Source organism: Microtus pennsylvanicus, chromosome 1 (assembly GCF_037038515.1).
Source record: "Microtus pennsylvanicus isolate mMicPen1 chromosome 1, mMicPen1.hap1, whole genome shotgun sequence".
NCBI lineage: Eukaryota > Metazoa > Chordata > Mammalia > Rodentia > Cricetidae > Microtus > Microtus pennsylvanicus.
The window spans coordinates 63,141,237-63,162,092 of record NC_134579.1 but is presented as its reverse complement, the minus strand read 5'-3'; the positions used below and the strand labels follow the sequence as shown (position 1 = coordinate 63,162,092).

General features: G+C 36.5%; 1 protein-coding gene across 23 annotated transcripts in view; it reads left to right on the top strand.

Moving 5' to 3' along the window:
* Nucleotides 1-20,856, top strand: part of Dlg1 (discs large MAGUK scaffold protein 1) — a 192,978-nt gene that overhangs the window by 154,273 nt on the left and 17,849 nt on the right. For 5 of the 23 annotated variants that reach the window (XM_075967240.1, XM_075967188.1, XM_075967331.1 and 2 more), the window contains 7 exons: nt 906-975; nt 5,816-5,849; nt 15,180-15,221; nt 15,908-15,943; nt 17,420-17,470; nt 18,676-18,777; nt 19,017-19,189. In XM_075967240.1, the coding sequence (XP_075823355.1) occupies nt 906-975; nt 5,816-5,849; nt 15,180-15,221; nt 15,908-15,943; nt 17,420-17,470; nt 18,676-18,777; nt 19,017-19,189 (508 nt within the window). Of the gene's footprint in view, nt 1-905; nt 976-5,064; nt 5,165-5,815; nt 5,850-15,179; nt 15,222-15,907; nt 15,944-17,419; nt 17,471-18,675; nt 18,778-19,016; nt 19,190-20,856 lie in introns of all 23 variants that reach the window. The other 18 variants (XM_075967206.1, XM_075967138.1, XM_075967274.1 and 15 more) reach the window with 7 other exon arrangements.

Genomic DNA, 20,856 nt, shown 5'->3' with positions numbered 1-20,856 from the left:
ATATATGTCCTATGATAAACTAGTCTTTAAAAGAGTAAGGAGACATAGAAAAATTACCAAAGTCTGACAGTGTTTTCAGAGTAATTACGGAACTGAGTGCATGTGAGTGTGTACAGACTGCAGTTTGGTATTTTATAAGACGTTTCTTCATAGTAATAAGATGTGTCGTTTATCAGCAAGTCTAATGAATTTTAGATTATAAGTGGTGTCAGGGAAGGCTATTAATCATACTGGACTTAAATAACATCTAGGGACTGGTGAGATGGCTTGGTCTGTAAAGTGTCACAAAAGTGTAAGAGCCTGTGTTTAATCCTGACACCACATAACAATGTCAGATGCAGGACAGTGCACACCAGGAACTCCAGCACGGGGGAAAGTAGAGAGGACAGTCCCTCTCTGCTTATGCCAGCCAACCAGTCTAGCGTGAACTCCAAGTTTTGTTCCCAACATCCGCATCATATTATACGCTTATGACCTAAGTTCACAGAGGATCTCTTTCCTGGGTACACACACATTTGTTCATTCTCACAGACATGCGTGCATACATACATGTGTACATACATACAACTAAATGCCTTTTGCAATGGTAGAAAACATGTAAGGAAGACATCTAACAGTGACCTCTGACATAGGTATATGCATGTACACTCATAAACATGTACACACAAAGAGAAAACCATTCTAACCAAGAACAGTAATGTAGACCCATAAACTCCAGCTGCTCAGAAGGTAAGACAAGGTTTTGAGTTCATGTCGAGCTTGAATAACCTAGTGAAATTCCACCTCGAAAACAGAAGAAACAAAATCTAGGAATCAAGACTCAGTGCTAGAAAATATATCTGATATGTGTAAGGCTTAGGATTCATCTCCAGCAACAAAGTCAGTGACCTTCTGTGCTTTGACAGAGTGGAGAAGAAAGAACGAGCCCGGTTAAAAACAGTCAAGTTCAATTCTAAAACGAGAGGAGATAAAGGGGTAAGTATGTGAAATCTCTTATTTCTGGAAATCCTTCAGACAATACACCTTTCCATAATTTTTATTTCAGCTCTGTTATTGAAAAGACTTACTATAAAAATTAACTGAGCAGCTCTCACCTCAGGTCAGAATAGTAGTAATTATTATAAAGTATCTATTCTACAGACCTTTTCAAATTATGTCATTTGATAGACTATTAGTATCTTTTGAACAATATTAATTTTCTAAGTGATGTGGATTCAGCTTTCATTCAGTTTGATTGACTCTTAGTTGAGTTGATGATGCATACTTACAATCCCAAGACACAGAGAGAAGCAAATAGGCAACAGACTTGCTTGTGCTTCAGCTATTCCAGGACAGCTAGTTTAATGATTCTTCTATACTATGCTCCCATTAAATGTTATTACCTACCAGGCATGGTAGCGCACACCTTTAAACCCAGCAGTCAGGAGGCAGAGGCAGGTTGGCGATTTCTGTGAGTTTGAGGCCAACCTGCTCTACATAGTTAATTTCAGAACATCCCTGTGTACAAATTGAGACCCTGTCATTAAAGATGTGTGTGGGGGCAGGGGTGTTAATTTAAGTCACAGTGTAAGTTTACAAGTTAGAAGTTGAAGTCATGGAGAGAGGTATTTAATCTGTATCCCCCTTCATCCCATAATTAATTTCTTACTAGGATCCTTGTTTTTTGATGTTAGGATCAACATGAAGCTATATTTGAAGGTAATAAAGTCAAAAGAAGTTGTTTAATGGCAAAAATATATCACGTTTCTTGCATATTTTAGGTGTTTATTTTCATTTACCTTAAATGTGCTTGAATTTGAAAATATAAGATGTTGATAGATGATAAAGATAGTACAGATTCTAGTTATAATATATATGCATTCCTAACTACCCGTAATCCCGTGCAGCAAAATGTCCTTAAGTAAACTGAAGGAAGAACATTTACACATGCTGTACTGAAATGCTTTTCATAATGATTGGGATTTCAGATTTTTTAATCTGAAGCAAAATTTTATACACTTCCATCATACTTTAAATAAATGTAAAAGCTAACTCAGCAAATACATTTATTCTCTGTACACCCTCATGACTGTACATCTTATCTCACTAAGCACCCAATGTTTAAAGCTTTAATATTTTAAAGAAATTAAATCTGAATAAATTATATAATTCAGTTTTTGAAAGTGATAAATTTCTGTAAAATTAACTTGAAGTTTTCAGACAAAAGAACAATTACAACTTGTAACCTAAAGTAGTATATAAGTTAGAAATTTTTATTAGAAGAAAAACCCCTAGTAAATACTCAGGATATTAAATAACTGTGTTTTCTGTACTTGTTTTATATGTGTATTTAAAAATAAGTCAGTACAGTAAACCATCAATGAATTGAAAAAGAGGTTGCATGTTTTAACTTTCCTTTCATTCTGTAAAAAGTTAACTTAATTAACGACATTTAAATCTTAGTCTTGTTTGTTGACTGTAACCGACTTTGTACACAGTCACTGTGTCCTAACACAGCACCAGAAGTATGCATGGTACTGAGTGGGGTAAAAATACGCTTGCCATTGATACAGAACTGCACTTCCTCCTATAGTGTTTTCTGTCCCTCCTTTCCCTTTCCTTACATGCTGATCTCTAAACTTTTTTTCATTGCAAACCTTTAACATTTCAGTTCCTCATTAACATTTTTAACACTCATTTAGCTATTTTTTTAAATGCTACATACAAAAATTATATATTTATGTGCTGAATATATGTATCGGGAGTTTGTGGCATTGTATCATTTCTTATGTTTATTGCACTCTTACAACATGACATCAATGATATTAAGAAATTAAAGATTTCTTATTTTTATTGAAAATACAGAAAAACTGAAGGCAACATGTCTCTTCAGTTTTGTATTTTCCATACACTTATTTGTTTGCTTATGCTACTTTAATTTCACTTTTAATAAATTCTTCACCTGGATGATATTAAGTTAGTATAATTAATACATTTCTTAACTAACACATATTTCTTCCTGTCCTGTATTATGATGTCCTTGTGATATCTCATTTTGGCTAACTGCAAAGATAACAAAAATCAAAACATTTTAAACTTCATGTTTCTTTGGTTATGTGCTAGGAAACTGACTCTGACCACTGTTTATGCAGTAAACAGGGTAAATAACCTTTTTTTAAATCATCAGTTTTATCAGAAAACATAAATTCAAGCCGATGATTCTTAGGTAAAAGATTAACATTTTTTCTCTGCTAAAACTTAAATTTTCTCCTTTCTAAAATTTAGACTTAAGTGGGTTTTTAAAATCATATAATGCTACTTGACGGTTTATAAAATAGCTGCCTACCAGATTTCCCGCAGTCCTCCACAGCCGCGTTTTTAGCTTCTTCTTAAGAGTTCTCTTCTTTCTAGTTCCTTAGAACTTTCAGATTTTACGATAATTTGCTTAGCTTATGGATATACTTATCTAACTTAATTTATAATGATTATTTTCAAACTAAAACTTGAGTTACAGAATTAGAACTAAAGGCTACTTCCTTAATTGTTTTCACCACATGCTTATAAACAAGGACATGCAATACAGATTGGTGTCAGTATGCTTCAAAACAATGTGCAGTAATAGCTCCACTTACTTGTGAAAGATACATTTCAAGACTGCAGTGGATTCCTGAGGCTGTGGATGGAACCAAAACTCATATATCCTGGGTTTCTCTTGGAGATACATCTCTATAACAAGTATAATTTATACATTAGGCACAATATGAGATTGATAAGAGCTATGCCAATATAATATAATAGAATTGCCATTATTGCTACTCTTGTGCTTTGGTGTATTACAAAAAATGTTCACTTGAACATAAACACATTGATACCAAGAAGTCAATCTGATAACAAAGATGGCTACCAAATCACTATGAGTCAGTTAGTTATACAGAATAGATGCACTGGACACAATGACAATTCACATCCGGGGTAGGTTGGAGCAGGATAGAATGTCAGATTTCATCCTGATATTCATATCAAGATGCAGTATAAAGCTTGAGAATTATTCATTTCTAAAATAGTCCACTTAATATTTTCAAACCAAGTTGACCACAGGTAATTGAAGCCCTGAGAAGTGGATTGCCAATGGTACAAGACTTCTATATGTTGCAGCATCTTATGACACAAATCAACTTGGAAAATCAAAGCAAGGTTTCTCTCTTTGGGCTAGTGGTATGACTTAATGGTAAAGCACTTGTCTACCACGTATAAGAAGACCTGGGTTCAATCCCTAGCACTGCCCCTCTCCCCCCAAAAATTACTTTTTTATATCTTCCCCACTCCAGATAATTGTTTTCATGTCACTGGTAGGTAAGGTCATGTCTCCTTAGAAAGCCTGTAACAGAAGAATGTACAGCCAGCGCTTCCTCTTTAATAAACATCATCCTCATGCTTCACAATCTCAGATTAGTGACTACTAAATGTTCTTTCCATTTGTATGTCACAGAGTTCATACTTAAGTTACCTTTTTCTCTTCAAAAAAAATTTTATTGTTAGATACGTCCTCATAATTATTTAGGTTTGCTTTGTTAATAGTGGCTATTGTGTTAATTTATTGAGCCACAAATAAAGGCATAAAAGGCGTAATTAGAACAAAGTAAAACCAGGATTGCTATCTAATACATGAAAGATAATTGAGCAGCAATATAACATTAAAAATAACTTGGTATCACATACCTATTATTCTACATGGGAATTATCCTTGAAAAATATTTATATAAATATTAACTGTGTAATAAATATTAGCTTGGTTTATACTATAATAGTAATCTGATTGACTCTTTGCTTTTTTTGTCAAGTAGCATTTATTCTTTAATATAAAATTGAATGTGCTCTAAAATTTTCTTATTTACCACTTCCAAAACATTAGAATTATAGGACCTTATACAAAATCAGAAATTCATTTTTTATGTGAATCAGTGTAAAATTCATGCTGGCTGCACACTGTGGTCACAGGAGTCAGCTTCCATAGCTGCTAGGCTGGGCCTTTGTGCACACAGAAGTAGACACCCCCTTTGTTTTGCCCCTCCCTCTCTTCTTCAGCAGTCATTCAATGACAAGCGTAAAAAGAACCTCTTTTCCCGAAAATTCCCCTTCTACAAGAACAAGGACCAGAGTGAGCAGGAAACAAGTGATGCTGACCGTAAGTATGTGGATCCATTGGTCAACTGAAAATAGAATGTAGAGGGACCTGCTGCCCTGCAGTTGGTTGTTACCATGGAGACAGTTTCAAGAGCTGCAACAGGTTACTGATTGTCTCAAGCAGGAGAAATTTAATACACACAAATTAATTTGTATGCCAGTCTTTTCTGGTACCTAGGAATTGTTGAACAATGTTTTAAGTTATCTGTTTATAGCTTACATATAAAATAAATATAACTCTTTGAAGTAAGGGCTCATGTAAAAAGCACTTGACACACATTCAAATATTTCTGATTTGATTTATAGGTATAGTACTGCCAGTTTCTGATACTAGATCATCTGGAATCGTTCCATTTTATCTTAATACCATAAATATGAATAATGTAAATTTTACTTGTAAAACATCAAATGACCTAAAATTTTGCCTTTCTATTCTAATCAACTGCTAAGCTCCAGGTTTTATTCTTTTTGTAGGTATCATTTAGTAACTCATTCTAAACTTTGAAAAATCTAAAACCAGTCTTCGTAAGATGTGTGTACCTGTAATGGTCTTGGAACTGTCTCTTATTGTAGCACCAATTCTATGCATCACTGACAACTGTTCTTTTTGATTGTCTTTTATTGCTTGCTCTCTGGGGACTACTCTCTACAGGAGATCCCTGACGACATGGGATCAAAAGGCCTGAGTAAGTGACCGAAACACTCCCAAGTTATTTTTTAACCTCCTTCCTTACTTAGGGACATTTTGAGATTGATAGTAGTGTGCCTTTCTGGCATGAGGAGGTATGTGCTTTAGATGGCTTTTAGACTGTCCATGTTTGTAACATGCTTGGGATTTTTATTTCTAGAATACAATTTTTGTTGTTTTCTTGTGTTCCCTTTTTAACATACCACTTGAAAAACTCGGTTACATTTGAGTTTTATAATTTTTCTGGTAGTTACCTTTGCTAGAAAATTTTTGACTCTAGACATTTTAAACACTTTTTTAAATAGTACCACCTGCCCATTTTAATAGGATATTGACATGTACACCTTTGGAGCTTTGGGTCTTCCTTTTTAAAACAAGTTTAAATCACTACAGTAATATGTTAGAGAACCCTTGTTTTAATGTGAAATAGACATCAAATTCAAGTAGCGGTCTAGGGGAAAATTGAGTAGCTTCCTTTCTTAAGACTATAAGAAGCGATATAGAATATATTATAACTAATGTTCCTCCCTTAACCAGGTTGTTTACTTTGATTTGTTGTTGTTCTTGTTCTTCTAGTTCTTGTTGCTGCTCTTAACTTTCTATCTACCAATTGGTCATCATATAAAGATTAGCCAATTCTAATATATAGAAGGAACTCGATGTTTGAATAAGCATGTGACATATGCCTGTAATCCCATCACTAGCTTTGTGAGTGTAATCCCATCACTGGTCTACAAAGGGAGTTATAGTTTTAAATTAGGTGTTTTCAAATTGTTGAAGTATGAAAAGTCACCTAATACTACTAAGTTAAATTTAGGTGATCGTGACTCATAGAAATAATCATTCAAGCTAATTTTTTTAATTGTTCATTTCATTTGAATTATTAGCCATTTTAAAAACTTGTAGTTTTATTGATAATTAACTAGTTAGCCTTCTAAGAACTACATCATTAAATAATAAATTTTACAGTTTTAGTGATGGATTTTTCACTTCAATGATTTACTTTCACTTTGGTCTGCACTAGGCAGAAGAGAGTACTTTATATGTGAAGAACTTCTGCCAGGCCTACTTCACTCTGGGCGTCCTTTGCTCTTTCTCATGTTTGCATATGTCTTCTTAGTTGGGTTAGTAGGGAGGTGGAGAGGATATGAGAGGAGTTGAGGTAGGGGAAAACATCAAAATATATTGTATAAAATGGTTTTTAATTAAAAAATATAATTTGGTGGCACCAAGGATTTCCAGTCATTAGTGGCAGCTTCTTTACATTTTAGAACATTTTGCCAATGAAAACTTCAGTAACTGGAAAATAGCTCCATAGATTCTCCTGATGCTCTAGGATTTATTTTGAGGCTGATATATTTTAGAGGTTATATGGATCAACTTGGAATTTTTGAATCTCCTTGAAGCAGCACAGACGTATGAAAATACTCCTTAAATGGAACTGAGCCCCCACTGACACTGATGTGTATGATTATGGCTCCCACACTTTTGTATATGCTTAGTACCTCACCCTGTGTCTCTCTCTAATTGGGAATTGAAATTTCTTAAGAGAAAAATAACTGATTATCAGGCAATGTCACTTGGTGAAAGATTTAACTTTCTACACAGTGTTAAAATTCATCGAATTACATGTATCTGCTTCATTTCACAGGAATTGAAAGAATGTATTAACTTGGCAACCTAAAGGTCACGGTTTTATTCAGAAACTATTGAAGGCGATAGAAAAATACCAATAGATCTCTAAAACTGAGTATGAAGGAGATTATCACATAAAATAAACACATAAAGCATTATAGGCTGATGGTTACTATAGAGAAAATACTCGAAGAAGGATACTTATGACTTCATTATATGCTAAAGTTCAAAATACACCAAAATAAGACTAAAGGAGATGTAATTCAGTAGACGATAGATGATTGAAGTCCCTAACACAGTTTCAGAAAGGAAACTGTCTAGAACACACTCACTTTCCGTTTTCACAGTTTTCAGTTTTTTAAAGCACCTCGGCTTAGCCACATAGGTTTCTTGTGTCTGTCTAGTTTCTTCTTGTTCCAAAAGCTGATATAAACAGAGTTGTGCACAGCACTCAAGTGCCAAAACCAGACTTAGTTTTACTACTTTTGTTACAAATAAGATGTCAAGTAGTATTGCTTGTGATTGTCAGTGTAACATTTGCAGAGAATAAAAAAACACACCCTGTCAGGAAGGAAATGTTTGAGAAGACAGGTAAAACGTGGTTAAATTTGAAATAATCTTTCCTACCAGGCATCTTAAAAATAGAGAGGCAAGGGAGAAAGGAAGGCAGAGGAGAGGGGAAGGAGGAGAGAAAACTTAGGGAATGCTTTCTTCATGTATTAAAAGGCTCAGCCTAGACTTGAAGGCTCTATTTGCATCAAGTGCAGGTTTTTTATGAATCAAGAAACAGGCTGTCCACTAGAAAACTAGACAAGGGATGAGACAAGTGTGTTGGCTTTCTGTTACTCACAAAAACCTAAGATAATTGGCGTATAAAGACAGATGTCCATTTTGACTCAGTTTGGAAGCTGCAGTCAGTGATCACTTGGCCCTGTAGCTTGGGAGGCATGTGGCAAGATAGCACATCATTGAAGAATGTGTGTGGTGTCGTAAACTGTTCGTCTCATGGTTCCAGGAAGGACAGAAAAAGCCCAGAAAGATTAGTGTCCTACTACCCTCTTGGAGTGCCCTCAGTGACCTAAATCTGCACACTAGGCTGCACTTACTAAGTGTCTACACCTTCTGATTATACCAAGCTGAAGACCACGTTCTTAATTTATGGCCCTTTGAGATACGCCACAGCACAAGCAGAACTCAAAAGATGAGCAGATAGAGCAAGCATATGTAAAAATACTATTTCCCCAGTAATCAACATATACAAAATGACACCTTTACCCATTGCCTGAAGACACAATCCGTGATAGAGTTAGTTCTATAGAGTAGCCTTTTAAAGCACTGTGATTACAAATATAAATTAATATAGTCTTTCTCAAAACTTTTCTCTTTTGGCACATTAAATCCCTTTCAAGGAGATTATCTTCAGGATATAATTGGAGATGGAGATAAATTTTATCATTATTTAAAAGTAACAACAAAAAGAATATAGGTTGAAGCCATCCTGTCTTAATTTGGAAATGGTTAATGAAATATGATCTATCTGTATTTATAGTATTATGTGACAATTAAAAATTATGTTAAGAACCAGGTCATTCATGCCCTGAGAAGACACAACAAGAGCATCACAAGCCTGAGATCAACCTGGTCTACATACAGATGGCATGGGAAATGCTCACAACAAAATAAAAATGAAGCTACACACTTCAGATATGCAAACAGAACGTGCTTGGCACTCTGAAATATTCTTATGCATGTCTTTTGATACGCAGATAAATGCCTTTCAGGGAAATAATATAGAAGAGGGAGAAATTATTGGGTCATACGTATACATTTGTTTAGCTTTACAGAATTGGTTCTCCATATGCAGTTTCCTTATCTAAGAATTAAGCAAAAAGATTAACCTGGGCTCAGAGAGGCAGGTTAGCAGCTAGGTGACAGGAAGTAGCAGGGAGGAGCTTAGAGTGGGATTTTTATTTGGGGCAGTGTGGAAGAAAGTGGCTTCCAGGGGTGCCAGCTAAGAAAGAAAATTAGGCAGTTGCTAGTCTTTAACTCTCTGAGCTCACAGGTTTTCACCTTAGCCTTTGAATCTCAAGTTTTATTAGAACTATAAAGATTTAGTTAGAACTGCCTTTAGCTGCAGTAACAGAGCTCCCCTAGACTGTGGCCTGAGCAGTCCAGCCCCTTGTAGTTTTAAAGCGCAGCTACTGGGACTAAGGTAAAACAGCATTTTGGTGCCCAAATAAAGCAGGCTTTGTCTGGGCCTCCTACCAGCTCCCAGACACACTTTTTAATTATGAATGTTCAGCCCTAGCTTAGGCTCATTTCTTGGTAGTTCTTAATTTAACCTGTTTCTCTTCATCCACATTTTGCCTTGGGTCTTTTTACCTCTCGTTCTGTATGTCCTGCTCTATCTGGCTGGCTGACAGCTACCTGGATGACTGGCCCCTGGCATCTCCGTCTCTCACCTCCTCCTACTACTTATTTTCTAACCCACCAGCCCCACCGATCTCTCTTTTGCCTAACTATTGGCCATTCAGCTTTTTATTAGACCAATCAGGTGCCTTAGGTAAGCAGAGCAACACACTTTTACATCGTTTAAACAAATCATCATAAACAAATGTCAACATCTTTAGTTACAATAATATTTCACAACAGAATATTTGGGGAGAAGAATCCAAATATCTGCAAAGCATAAATTTTGAATTTGCCACATACTCAAGGCACTGCACTAAATGCATTGAAATGACCTCCTCCTGCTGCAGCTTCCTGCATTTCACAAATCCTCAAGTCTTTCTATAGCACTTGTATTTACTGTTGCTGACTTCACAGCCTCCAGTGATGTAAATTGAATTGGCTTTAATTTCCTTCTCATTCGCTGAACGATACAGTTTAGGCATATTTACACTGCATTGAGTATTGTAGAATCAAAAATGGATTAAAGTATATGGGAGACGACTATGTCACTCTGCGTATATTCCCAGCATTTGGGAGGTTAGAGGCTATGTGAGAAGTTCAAGGACAGGCTTAGCTACCTATTATAGGACAGCCTGGATTACATGAGGCTCTGTCTCGGAAGGAAAGGAGAGAGTGGGAAGTACCTGCAGATCCTACAAGTTTTATGAAAAGCACATTCACATCCTCATTCTCTTACCTCTGGAGTCCTGGAACAACCTTTGGTGGATACTTAGGGATCACTGTGCTGAAAAATAATTTCCCAGATTGTTTTTACTCATAATCCTACCCCCAGTTGATGATTCTGGCTCCTTATATCCTTGTCTCTGCTTGGCATGTCTGGTTTTGTTATGTTGTAAGTAAATTTAAACACCTTGTAATCTGTGTATTAGCTTTCTAACTTTCTTGGGCAAATTATGTTCAAGGTTTTGTTTTGTTTTTATGTTGGCAGAGCTAGGGCTTGGGCCGAGTGCTTCTTCATCCATGCTCAGCAAATGTTGTATTACTGAGCAGCAGCCCCACCCCCAACAGATTATTTTAGAGGAGGGGCGCTTTACTTTTCTTGTTCTTAAGCAATACCAAGTGATTATCCTAGTCCAAAGCCTACGCTCAGAATAGCAAAGTTTTTTTTGTTTTTTTTTTGTTTTGGGTTTTTTTGGATTTTCGAGACAGGGTTTCTCTGTAGCTTTTGGTTCCTGTCCTGGAGCTAGCTCTTGTAGACCAGGCTGGCCTCAAACTCACAGGGATCCGCCTGCCTCTGCCTCCCGAATGCTGGGATTAAAGGCGTGCACCACCACCGCCTGGCTGTGAAGTTTTATTATAGAGGAAATAAGCACAGAAAATATGAGAACACACAAAGTTTATTATAGTATACCTTTGGGAGTTTTAAAGAGTTCAAGGTGAGTAGGTGAAGTAAAAAAGAATCATAACTTTTTATTCTATAGTATATCAGATTGAAGGGTAGAACAGTAAACCCTGTCTTCTGTTATACCCTACTTCGTAACTTCCAGCTCAACATTAATCACATTGTCTATTACATACCCACTATTCTTGGCCTGCAGATAACTAATTTTTCTTTCTTTCACAACTTAGAGATTAAAGATTGTAATGCCAGTCCTTAGACAGGCTTCAGAAGTTTTTGGTTTTTAATGTGGCATTCCTCTTGTAACAATTTTTTTAAAAAATAGGATAGGTAAAAAGTGTGATATAAACTAGGACATTTAGCATTATTAAGGTTATTTTAAAGCAGTTTAAAGCAAACTGAAATGTTTAGCAGGTAAATTATAATTTATAAATTAAATTGAATATCATTGAAGAATTTCAATGATTGTGTTGAGGGTCCATGTAGTAACATGAAAAAGAAATGGGAGGGGATTTAAAAGATAGTTCAGTGTTTAGAACAGTTGCTTCTACAGCTATAAGGACCAAAGTTCAAATCCCCAGGTCCCATGTAAATGTTGAAGGCAAAGGCAAGGGTGCCCAGAACAAGCAGTACAGCCAGTTAGACTAGCAGTATCATTGAGCTCCAGCTTTAATGAAGAGACCAGCCTCTATGAAGAAGGTGAGGAGCTGCTGAGGATGAGTGTCAGCATCCACTTCAGGCCTCCACATGCATGCACAGCCACATACATGGGCAGAACCACATACATATAAAGCATGTATATGAACACATGAACATGGAAAAAGAAAAAATTAATATAAACTTTACCTGTTTTTAATGTGTACTTGTCATGTTTAATTTATTCTGCTTCTAATATTTAGGCATAATTATTTTACTGAAGTTTCTTATAAGAAAAGGTCATTATAATTTCTACTGTTTTATTCCCTAGCAGGGTCATACATATATAAATTTTAGTTATTTTTACCCCATCATCCTCTCTGGTCCCAATGGACCATTCTTCTTCCCACAAGTCTCTTTCTTTCATGTCTGCTTCCCTTTTGCAGCCCACTGAGTATTAAGTTTCTTTGAGCATGATATGGAGAGATTATTTGGTGACCATACCACTGGGAAAAAAATGACTCTCCCTCTCCTAATTCTATTTTTAAAACTTTAAATCCTTTATTTAAAATGTAAATTGTGGGACTGGAGAAATGGCTCAGAGGTTAAAAGCACTGACTGTTCTTCAGGTCCTAAGTTCAATTCCCAGAATCCACATGATGACTCACAGCCATCTGTCATGAGATCTGGTGCCCTCTACAGGCCTGCAGGTGGGACACTGTATACATAATAAAGTGTGTGCCCAACACCTGGCCTTAAAAAAACAAAACCTAAGAGTGGTGGGCTCATGCCTCTAACTCCAGCAATTAGAAGGCTGAGGCAGGAGGATCAGGAGCTCAGGGCCATTTTTAGCTACAGAGCAAATTCCAGGATAGGTTCAACTAGGGGAAACCCTGTTTCAATAAAAAAACATACATACATACATACATACATACATAAATGGAATGTAAATTGTGGTTAAGAAAGGTCTGTACATTAAGGCTGGGAGGTTGCACAGTCAGCAAACTATTTCTCATACAAGCATGGAGACCTGATGTTTAAAAAACAAAAAGTGCCTGGCAATGGTGGCGCACGCCTTTAATCCCAGCACTCGGGAGGCAGAGGCAGGTGGATCTCTGCGAGTTCGAGGCCAGCCTGGTCTACAAGAGCTAGTTCCAGGACAGGAACCAAAAAGCTACGGAGAAACCCTGTCTCGAAAAATCCAAATAAAAAATAAATGAATGAATGAATGAATAAATAAATAACAAAAAGCCTAGTGGAATAGCACATGCCTGTTGAAAGAGGCATGAGTGATCCTGGATGGCCCCATTGCTGTTGGGAGACCAGGACCAAGAGCAAGAAACAGAATATGCTGGTTTTATTAAAGGCAAGTGTGGAGGGGAGGAAGGGAGAGGAGGAGAGAGACAGAAAGCTGCCTCTTCAAAAGGAGGGTGGGATTGGGAATGGCAGAGTTTGTCTCTTAAAGGGGCAGGCTACTGTCTGGAATAATCCTGCCAGGTGGCAGGGAAGGCCAACATAATTATAATCCCATCTTTCTCTTATCATAAAAAGGTAGGAAATTAAAGAATAGGTGGGACAGGAACAGGGGCTCTGGGTTCTCAAGACTGCTTCCTGTTGATTTTATAGCCATGGAAATCTTGGGGGCACCTACCTGAGAAAGCTGGGGTGCTGGCCATGTCCTGGAATATCTGGTTGCCTCACTGTTTCCATGCTCTGGAACTGTCCAGTGTCTCTTGGACCTAGTGAGATGTTAGCAGAGCAGAGGACAGGCCCTAGGAGAGGAGGGGGATGGGAGAGCCTATCTAGTTCACAGCACTAATGAAAGATTACAAGGCAAGTGACCCTGGCAGATCCCACTGTGGGTGGGGAACCAGGGACAAAAAAAAAAAAAAACAGAATATGCCATGCAGAGAGAGCTTGGGTATGGAGAGTTTATTTAGAGGCTATTGGGAGGGTATGGAGGTAGGGAGAGGAGAAAAGGAAAGAGACAGCTGCCTCTTCAGAATAACAGCAGAGGGAGAAGAGACCAGTTTGCTTCAACAGGAAGGGAGAGATTGGGAGTGGGCAGAGTTTGTCTCTTAAAGGGACAGTCTACTGTCTGGGTTCATCGTGCCAGGTGAGAGGGAAGGCCAGCATAATCCTAACACCTATAATCCCAGCACTTGGGAGTGAGAACATGTAGGTCTTGACCAATCAGTGAGCTCCAGATTTAATGAAAAACGGTCTCAAAAATAAGATGGAGATCCAGAGAAAAAGACAGTATTGACCTCTGGCCTCGACACACACAGTTTTTTGAGAGAATTGATCTTTTTCTTTGCAATTTAAAATCAGCAGGTTTGTTTTACACTCTGATGCAGGTCTACTGTTCTCCTTTCTGCAGAACTGCTTAATTGCCTGCTTAATTGAGACCTGGGCCTCAAACGTTTTTGTCCTTAAAATGTTCTTGTTCTTCTCTTCCTAGCATTAGACATTTAGGTTTCCCTCTGTCCTTGAAAGTTTCTGTTGTTTAGTTTTCTAAATAAAATTTTTGGTCTTTTATTCAAGGAAGATAGATAGAAAGATACTTATTGAGCAATGAGTACCTGGTACGAAATGGGGCGGCTTTCGAGCGGAAGCTAGGTGGCTTTTTACTATTTACTGGGGGAGTTGTCTTGTTCTGGAGAGTAGTCTCTTGTCACAGGACAGTGGCTAAGGAATGCTGACCTATTAAAACGCAGTGATGCATCTCAGATTCCCTTCCTCATTACCTGTGAGACAGTTGTCATCTACACAGCTTCAAGTGACTGTAGTAAATGACAAAAGGACCTGTCCTCATCAGGAAATGGCCTCTCTCTGCCCTTAGGTGGTTTTTCCTAAACTAAATGGTACCAAATATAGTTTCTCCTTTTGGATTTTATGGTATGGTATTTAAGAACTAATTCAAGATTATGTTTTATCTGTTGTGTATTCTACTTGGGTTTTTACTGAAAATTTTGTTCATAAACATAAATTTAGAGAGTAAGGCATTTTCTTTTACGTCAGGTATTTCCTTGTGCTAATTTGTGTTAATTTAGTTGAAAATTTAACTTTTTCATGGAAAATCTAAAATGCTTCGTAAAAATTCTGTGGTTTTTTTATGGGAAATTTTATGTGGTTCATATCTCAACATTTACAATACCACCTTGTTTAATTTTGATAATTTGCTTTTATCCACTTTTAAATTAATGACACTGTTTTCTTTTTCTTTTCATTTTCCTTCGATTTCAGAGCATGTAACTTCTAATGCCAGCGATAGTGAAAGTAGTTACCGTAAGTGTTCTATGTCACTTATTCTTTTGTAAAGGAAGTAATCAGTATCTAACCAAAAACTCACACTCATTAGCACCAGCATGATACTCCGAAAGTTTCAGATCTTAGAACATCTATTCTCCAAAATTTTCAGTTCAGAGTTGCTTGGCCAGGATTGGCTGTGTAAATATTTTAAATGCAAAAAAGAAACTCTAAATTGGAAAAAATTTTTGTTGCAAGCATTTTGGATAAGGGGTCCTCAAGCTGTACATACAGAGAAGGTTAATTTCAAGGTTTTAATGAAAATGAACCCATTTAACAACTTAATTTATGTATACTATACATAGTCTGTGGGTTTGTGTGTATCTTATAAAAAGTAAATATCTAATAGGGAATGAACATGTATTTTTCTATTTTCTTTAGTAATTTCATTTTTAACATAAGCATTTAAAGGATATTTGTTAGTAATGCTAAATGATTGTTAGTTTATTTTCTTTTTATTCTGTGCAACCATTGCTCAAAAAGTAATACTGTTTTCTTTCCTAATGTTTAATGTTATACTCTTGATGTTAATTGGGCTATATAAATAAGGATTTTTTTAGACAAATTGGAATATGGAAAGCAGAGAGTATGTAGATACCAATTGTAACAACTTAAAAATTAAAATTGTTTTTCTAACTTTTTTTTACTGCTGTCTAAAATGAAAGTAATCTTGATTACAGATGAGTATGGCTGCTCAAAAGGTTAATCCCTTTACCACTCCCAGATTTTCATGTTGGCAATATATACTTTTAACCCTCATTCATTGATTGAATATTTTTTCTACATAATAGCTTTGTAATTTGAGAAAGAAGAATGGCAAAATTATTTCTTTATTTACTTAAAACCAGAATTCACTGTAGAGTAGTTGAATGGTTTTTCTAGACTAAAAAGAGGTAAATGAAAGTATATACTGTCTTTTCTCACCATTTGCATGAATTGCTAAGTTTTGGAATATCCAACTGCATGTTTTGTAGTATGTAAACCATATTTTACATCAGTAACTTGTTTTGTTTTGGTTTTTGAGACAGGTTCTCACTAAGTGTAGCCTTAGATAGCCTGGAACTCTCTACATAGACTAGCCTCGAATTCATAGAGATCTGTGTGCTACCCTGCATAGATATATCAGTAATTGAAAAAAGAAAAAGAGAAAACAGCTCATGGAGTGTCTGTTGTGGAATACTGCAGTAGTAAGATTGGAAGCAAACAAACACAGATCTGTGTACCACTGTTACAGATTAGAAGGCCATCAGCTGCACACATACAGTAATGCGTTCACGTGAACCAGTCACAAAGAAGCCCAGTTGTGACAGAATCTTGATGAGGAGAACATTTTCCAAATATATTATTCAGTTTTCATTGCTTTCATTCAGTCACTGAGTCTTTGTTGTTTTCTGTAGTACATGTTTACGGCTAGAGTTTTAATTATTTTCATGGTATTCACAGAATTCACATAGCTGCTAGATTTTTTTCATTTATTATATTTCCAAAGCTCCTTCAATTTAAATTTCAGATGCAGTGCTTTTGTAATTAAAGCAAAATTACACTGTTTTTCAAAATAAAATATAGCTTTAGATAAATTCAGTCAATTGAAACAAAAACAGTATTTTCTCTGGCTTACTGGGTTTTTCTTATTTTGATTTTTGTTTTGTTTTGAGGCTGAGACTCTAGTGCTGGGATTTTAGGAAATCAGTCCCATATCCATATAACATATTTATAGTAAATGTGTGATATACCAGAGGAAGGAATTTTTGTTGGTTTGGGGGTTTGGTATGAGAAGGTTGTTATTTGGAGGCAGTTTTGTTTGCTTTTTGTAGTACTGGGGAGCAAACTCAGGCAGCCCTCCAGTAAATTAAATCTCTAGCCAGAAGTAAAGGTTTTAATGGTTTTGATGACCTATAAATAAAGGAAGTACATAGTAACATTAAGCTATGGAAAGATTAGTACGTTTATGTTTCGTCTTATATTTATTAAGCTTACCTTTATGGTTTAATGATTTCCCCTTTTGTTCTAAATCTTGCCTTGGATAATTTATGATATAGTACCTTTTGTATTCTCTGTTCACTTCTCAGAAAGTTCTAGTGTCTTATGTGTAAAGAGCTAGGTGAGTTGTGTGGAGGAGGATCACACTGGCATCAGTTATCTTCATATTGTCTTACCCTTGCTTTCACTCTCTGTAGGTGGTCAAGAAGAATATGTTTTATCGTATGAGCCAGTGAATCAACAAGAAGGTTTGTGAAGTTCGTTCATGTTGTATATATAGCCTTACTAAAAAGTATATATTCAAGGCCAGTGAGATGGACAAGTGGACAAGAGTACTTGCTTCCAGACCTGATGACCTCAGTTCAATTTCCAAAAACAACATGGTGGAAAAAGATAAGCAACTCCCACAAGTTATCCTCTCTCCTGCATATACACATACCATGTCACATACACAGAAATTAGTTATAATAAATTGATTAGTAGCCGGGCGGTGGTGGCGCACGCCTTTAATCCCAGCACTCGGGAGGCAGAGGCAGGAGGATCTCTGTGAGTTCGAGGCCAGCCTGGTCTACAAGAGCTAGTTCCAGGACAGGCTCCAAAACCACAGAGAAACCCTGTCTCGAAAAACAAAAAAAAAATAAATAAATAAATAAATAAATTGATTAGTTAATGTAAAATGAAATTAAACATGCTTCTTAGTTTGGAAAATCAGACTGTGCTGATTTTTCAGATGGAAAAATGTTGTATTGTAATTGCTATTTTTAAACTATATATGTAGAAAAATTCTGTATGAATTTCAAGAAGCACTATTTAATACACAAAATATTAGAACCAAATTATTTTATATTAACTGGTTTTTACTGATGGTATATTCCTAAGCCACTTCTTTTCAATATGTATAATATTGCATTACTGCCCTTGCAGTAGCACTTTAAAACTGTCAGAGATTCTTTTAAACTCATAGTTTCTTATCCTCTTTACCCAGGCAGTTTCTAGGCCCTTATTCCATATGTTGTATCTTCCTCACTATATCTAATTCCTCCAACCAGAATACTAGGCTGATGCTCACCACCAACTTCCTTCGTCAGCACAACCCACTGTGTACTCTGCTGAGTCATCTAGATCACTGTCGTCACATCACTTCCTACACTTCGTTGTTCTTGTTCTTCCTGTCTTCTCTGCTCTGCCTTCTTAGTTCTTAACTTCAGAACCCACCAGGAAAACACTATACTTTGTTTTCTGTTTAAAATGAGATGTTAGTGATATATTGAACTATGATGCTAAATTTGACTTGATTGATTTCAGAGATTTTAATAACAATTTATTTACAAAAGAACATAATGTAGAGAAAGAATAAAGAATAGATTCTTCAGAATGGTTTTCTTCTCTGCTGAAATAAAACACATTTGTATTTGCTAAGTGTTTATACCTTTTTATGTGTTTATCTTTATAGTCAATTATACCCGGCCAGTCATTATTCTGGGACCCATGAAAGACAGGGTAAATGATGATTTAATCTCAGAATTTCCCGACAAATTTGGATCCTGTGTCCCTCGTGAGTAACCCAAATTAAAACTTTTAACATTTAGTGTCACTGTTTGGTAAAAGTAAATATAACTGCTTTAAAGTGTTATGGTTAACTGTTAATAAACTCCTTCATCCTCAATATTATTTCTCTTTTTTTAGATTTAAAAGTATTGTGTTAAAGTTTTTAAAAAGCAACGAATTAAGTAAAAGATGTATTTATTCTGTTTTTAAATATGAAACACTTCCCCAAGTTCTTTTTTATTGAAGATACAACTAGACCAAAGCGTGATTATGAGGTGGATGGAAGAGATTATCATTTTGTGACTTCAAGGGAACAGATGGAAAAAGACATCCAGGAGCATAAGTTCATTGAAGCTGGGCAGTATAACAACCATCTGTATGGGACGAGTGTCCAGTCTGTGCGAGCAGTAGCAGAGAAGGTGAGCACCAAAGCCACCCTGGGGTGTGGTTTCTCAGGAGGATGCACACTTTGACTTTATTTGAATTAAGAAACAGAAGATAGATGACATAGACTTGATGTCTTATTAACGTTACCACTTTAGCTAAGTAAAAATTTGATCTTGAGTGTCTTAGAAAAATAGATACCAGAAAAGACTGACAAAATTTGAAAATAAAATGATCACATGCATCTGTAAAATAGGAGATAGTTATCTGAAGGCCTAGGTCCACAAGGTGTGGACAAGAACCACACCTTGAGTAAGATGTTAAGCTTACTCAAAAAAGTCTTCAGTCTTCAAAGACAGCATACAAATTTAAAAACAATATAACAAGTTTTGTGGGTTGTGGTTTGGTTTGCTTTTGCTTTTTCTTTTATTTTTCATGACAGGGTTTCTTTGTAGTCCTGGCTGTCCTGGAACTCAACTCTGTAGACTAGACTGGCCTCCAGCTTGCAGGATTAGGGAGGCAGAGATCCACCTGCCTCTGCCTCTGCCTCTGCCTCTGCCTCTGCCTCTGCCTCTGCCTCTGCCTCTGCCTCTGCCTCTGCCTCTGCCTCTGCCTCTGCCTCTGCCTCCCGAGTACTGGAATTAAAGGTGCCTAGCAACAACAATTTTTTTAAATGTTCTCTAACATATTCTAATAATATGTTGACGTTAGATTAAAACAGTTTTTATAATAAAGTCAAGATGATGTACTGACTCTTGTCAAAAGGATACTATACCATGGACTGAGTCAGTCTGTCCAATGAATTCAAGGTCAATCCAGCATTGTCAAATCAGGCAGTAGCGCATAGCAGAAGAATTATAACCTTGAGGCTGGGCTGGACTGTGGTGAGTTTGGTGACAACATCTGTGGTTTAGTAATTCCTGGTCTCGAAACAAGACAGGGAAAAAAAAGAACAACAACAATGGCAGGCTAATACTAATGCCATAGGGATGGTGGAAATGGATAAAAAGTAGAAGAGTGGATAAAAAGTTGTATTTGATGAGTGCAAATTGAGTACATGTATGGATTATCACATTTAACCCTACTAATGTGCAAAACTAGTATATGTCTATAAGTAAATTAAAAAGTGATTAGAAATCAGCAATATCCATGAAATGGAATTCTTTAGAGTAAATAAATGATTTTTTTAAAAGTATCTATGAATTGATATGCAACATGAAAAAGGGTCTGTTTTATCTTTTGGGGTTGGTTGGTTGGTTGGTTTGGTTTGTTTGGTTTTGGTTTTTCAAGTCAGGGTTTCTCTGTGTAGCCCTGGCCTGTCATGGAACTCACTCTGTAGATCAAGCTGGCCTCAAACTGCCTGCCTCTGCCCCTGAGTGCTGGGATTAAAGGTGTGTTCTACCATGCCTAGCTTGCTTTGACATTTTAAAAGAAGATAAGGAAACAAATTTACTCAGTTGTGTGAAACATGGGAAGAATTAATCAGACCCTGATGAGATTAGTTTCTAGCAAAGGGAAAGTAGAGGTGCTTGCAGTGCTCACACCAATAGGGATTGTTGGAGAAGGTGGGAGCAGAAGGGTCACGAACTCAGCCAGCCTGGCTACGTATTTTTATTTTTAAAAAAGGGGGAGGCAGGGTGGAAAGGATGGCAAAGTAGGATAAGGGATCAAAGAAGTTCAGAGTGACTTGTTTGAGCATTTT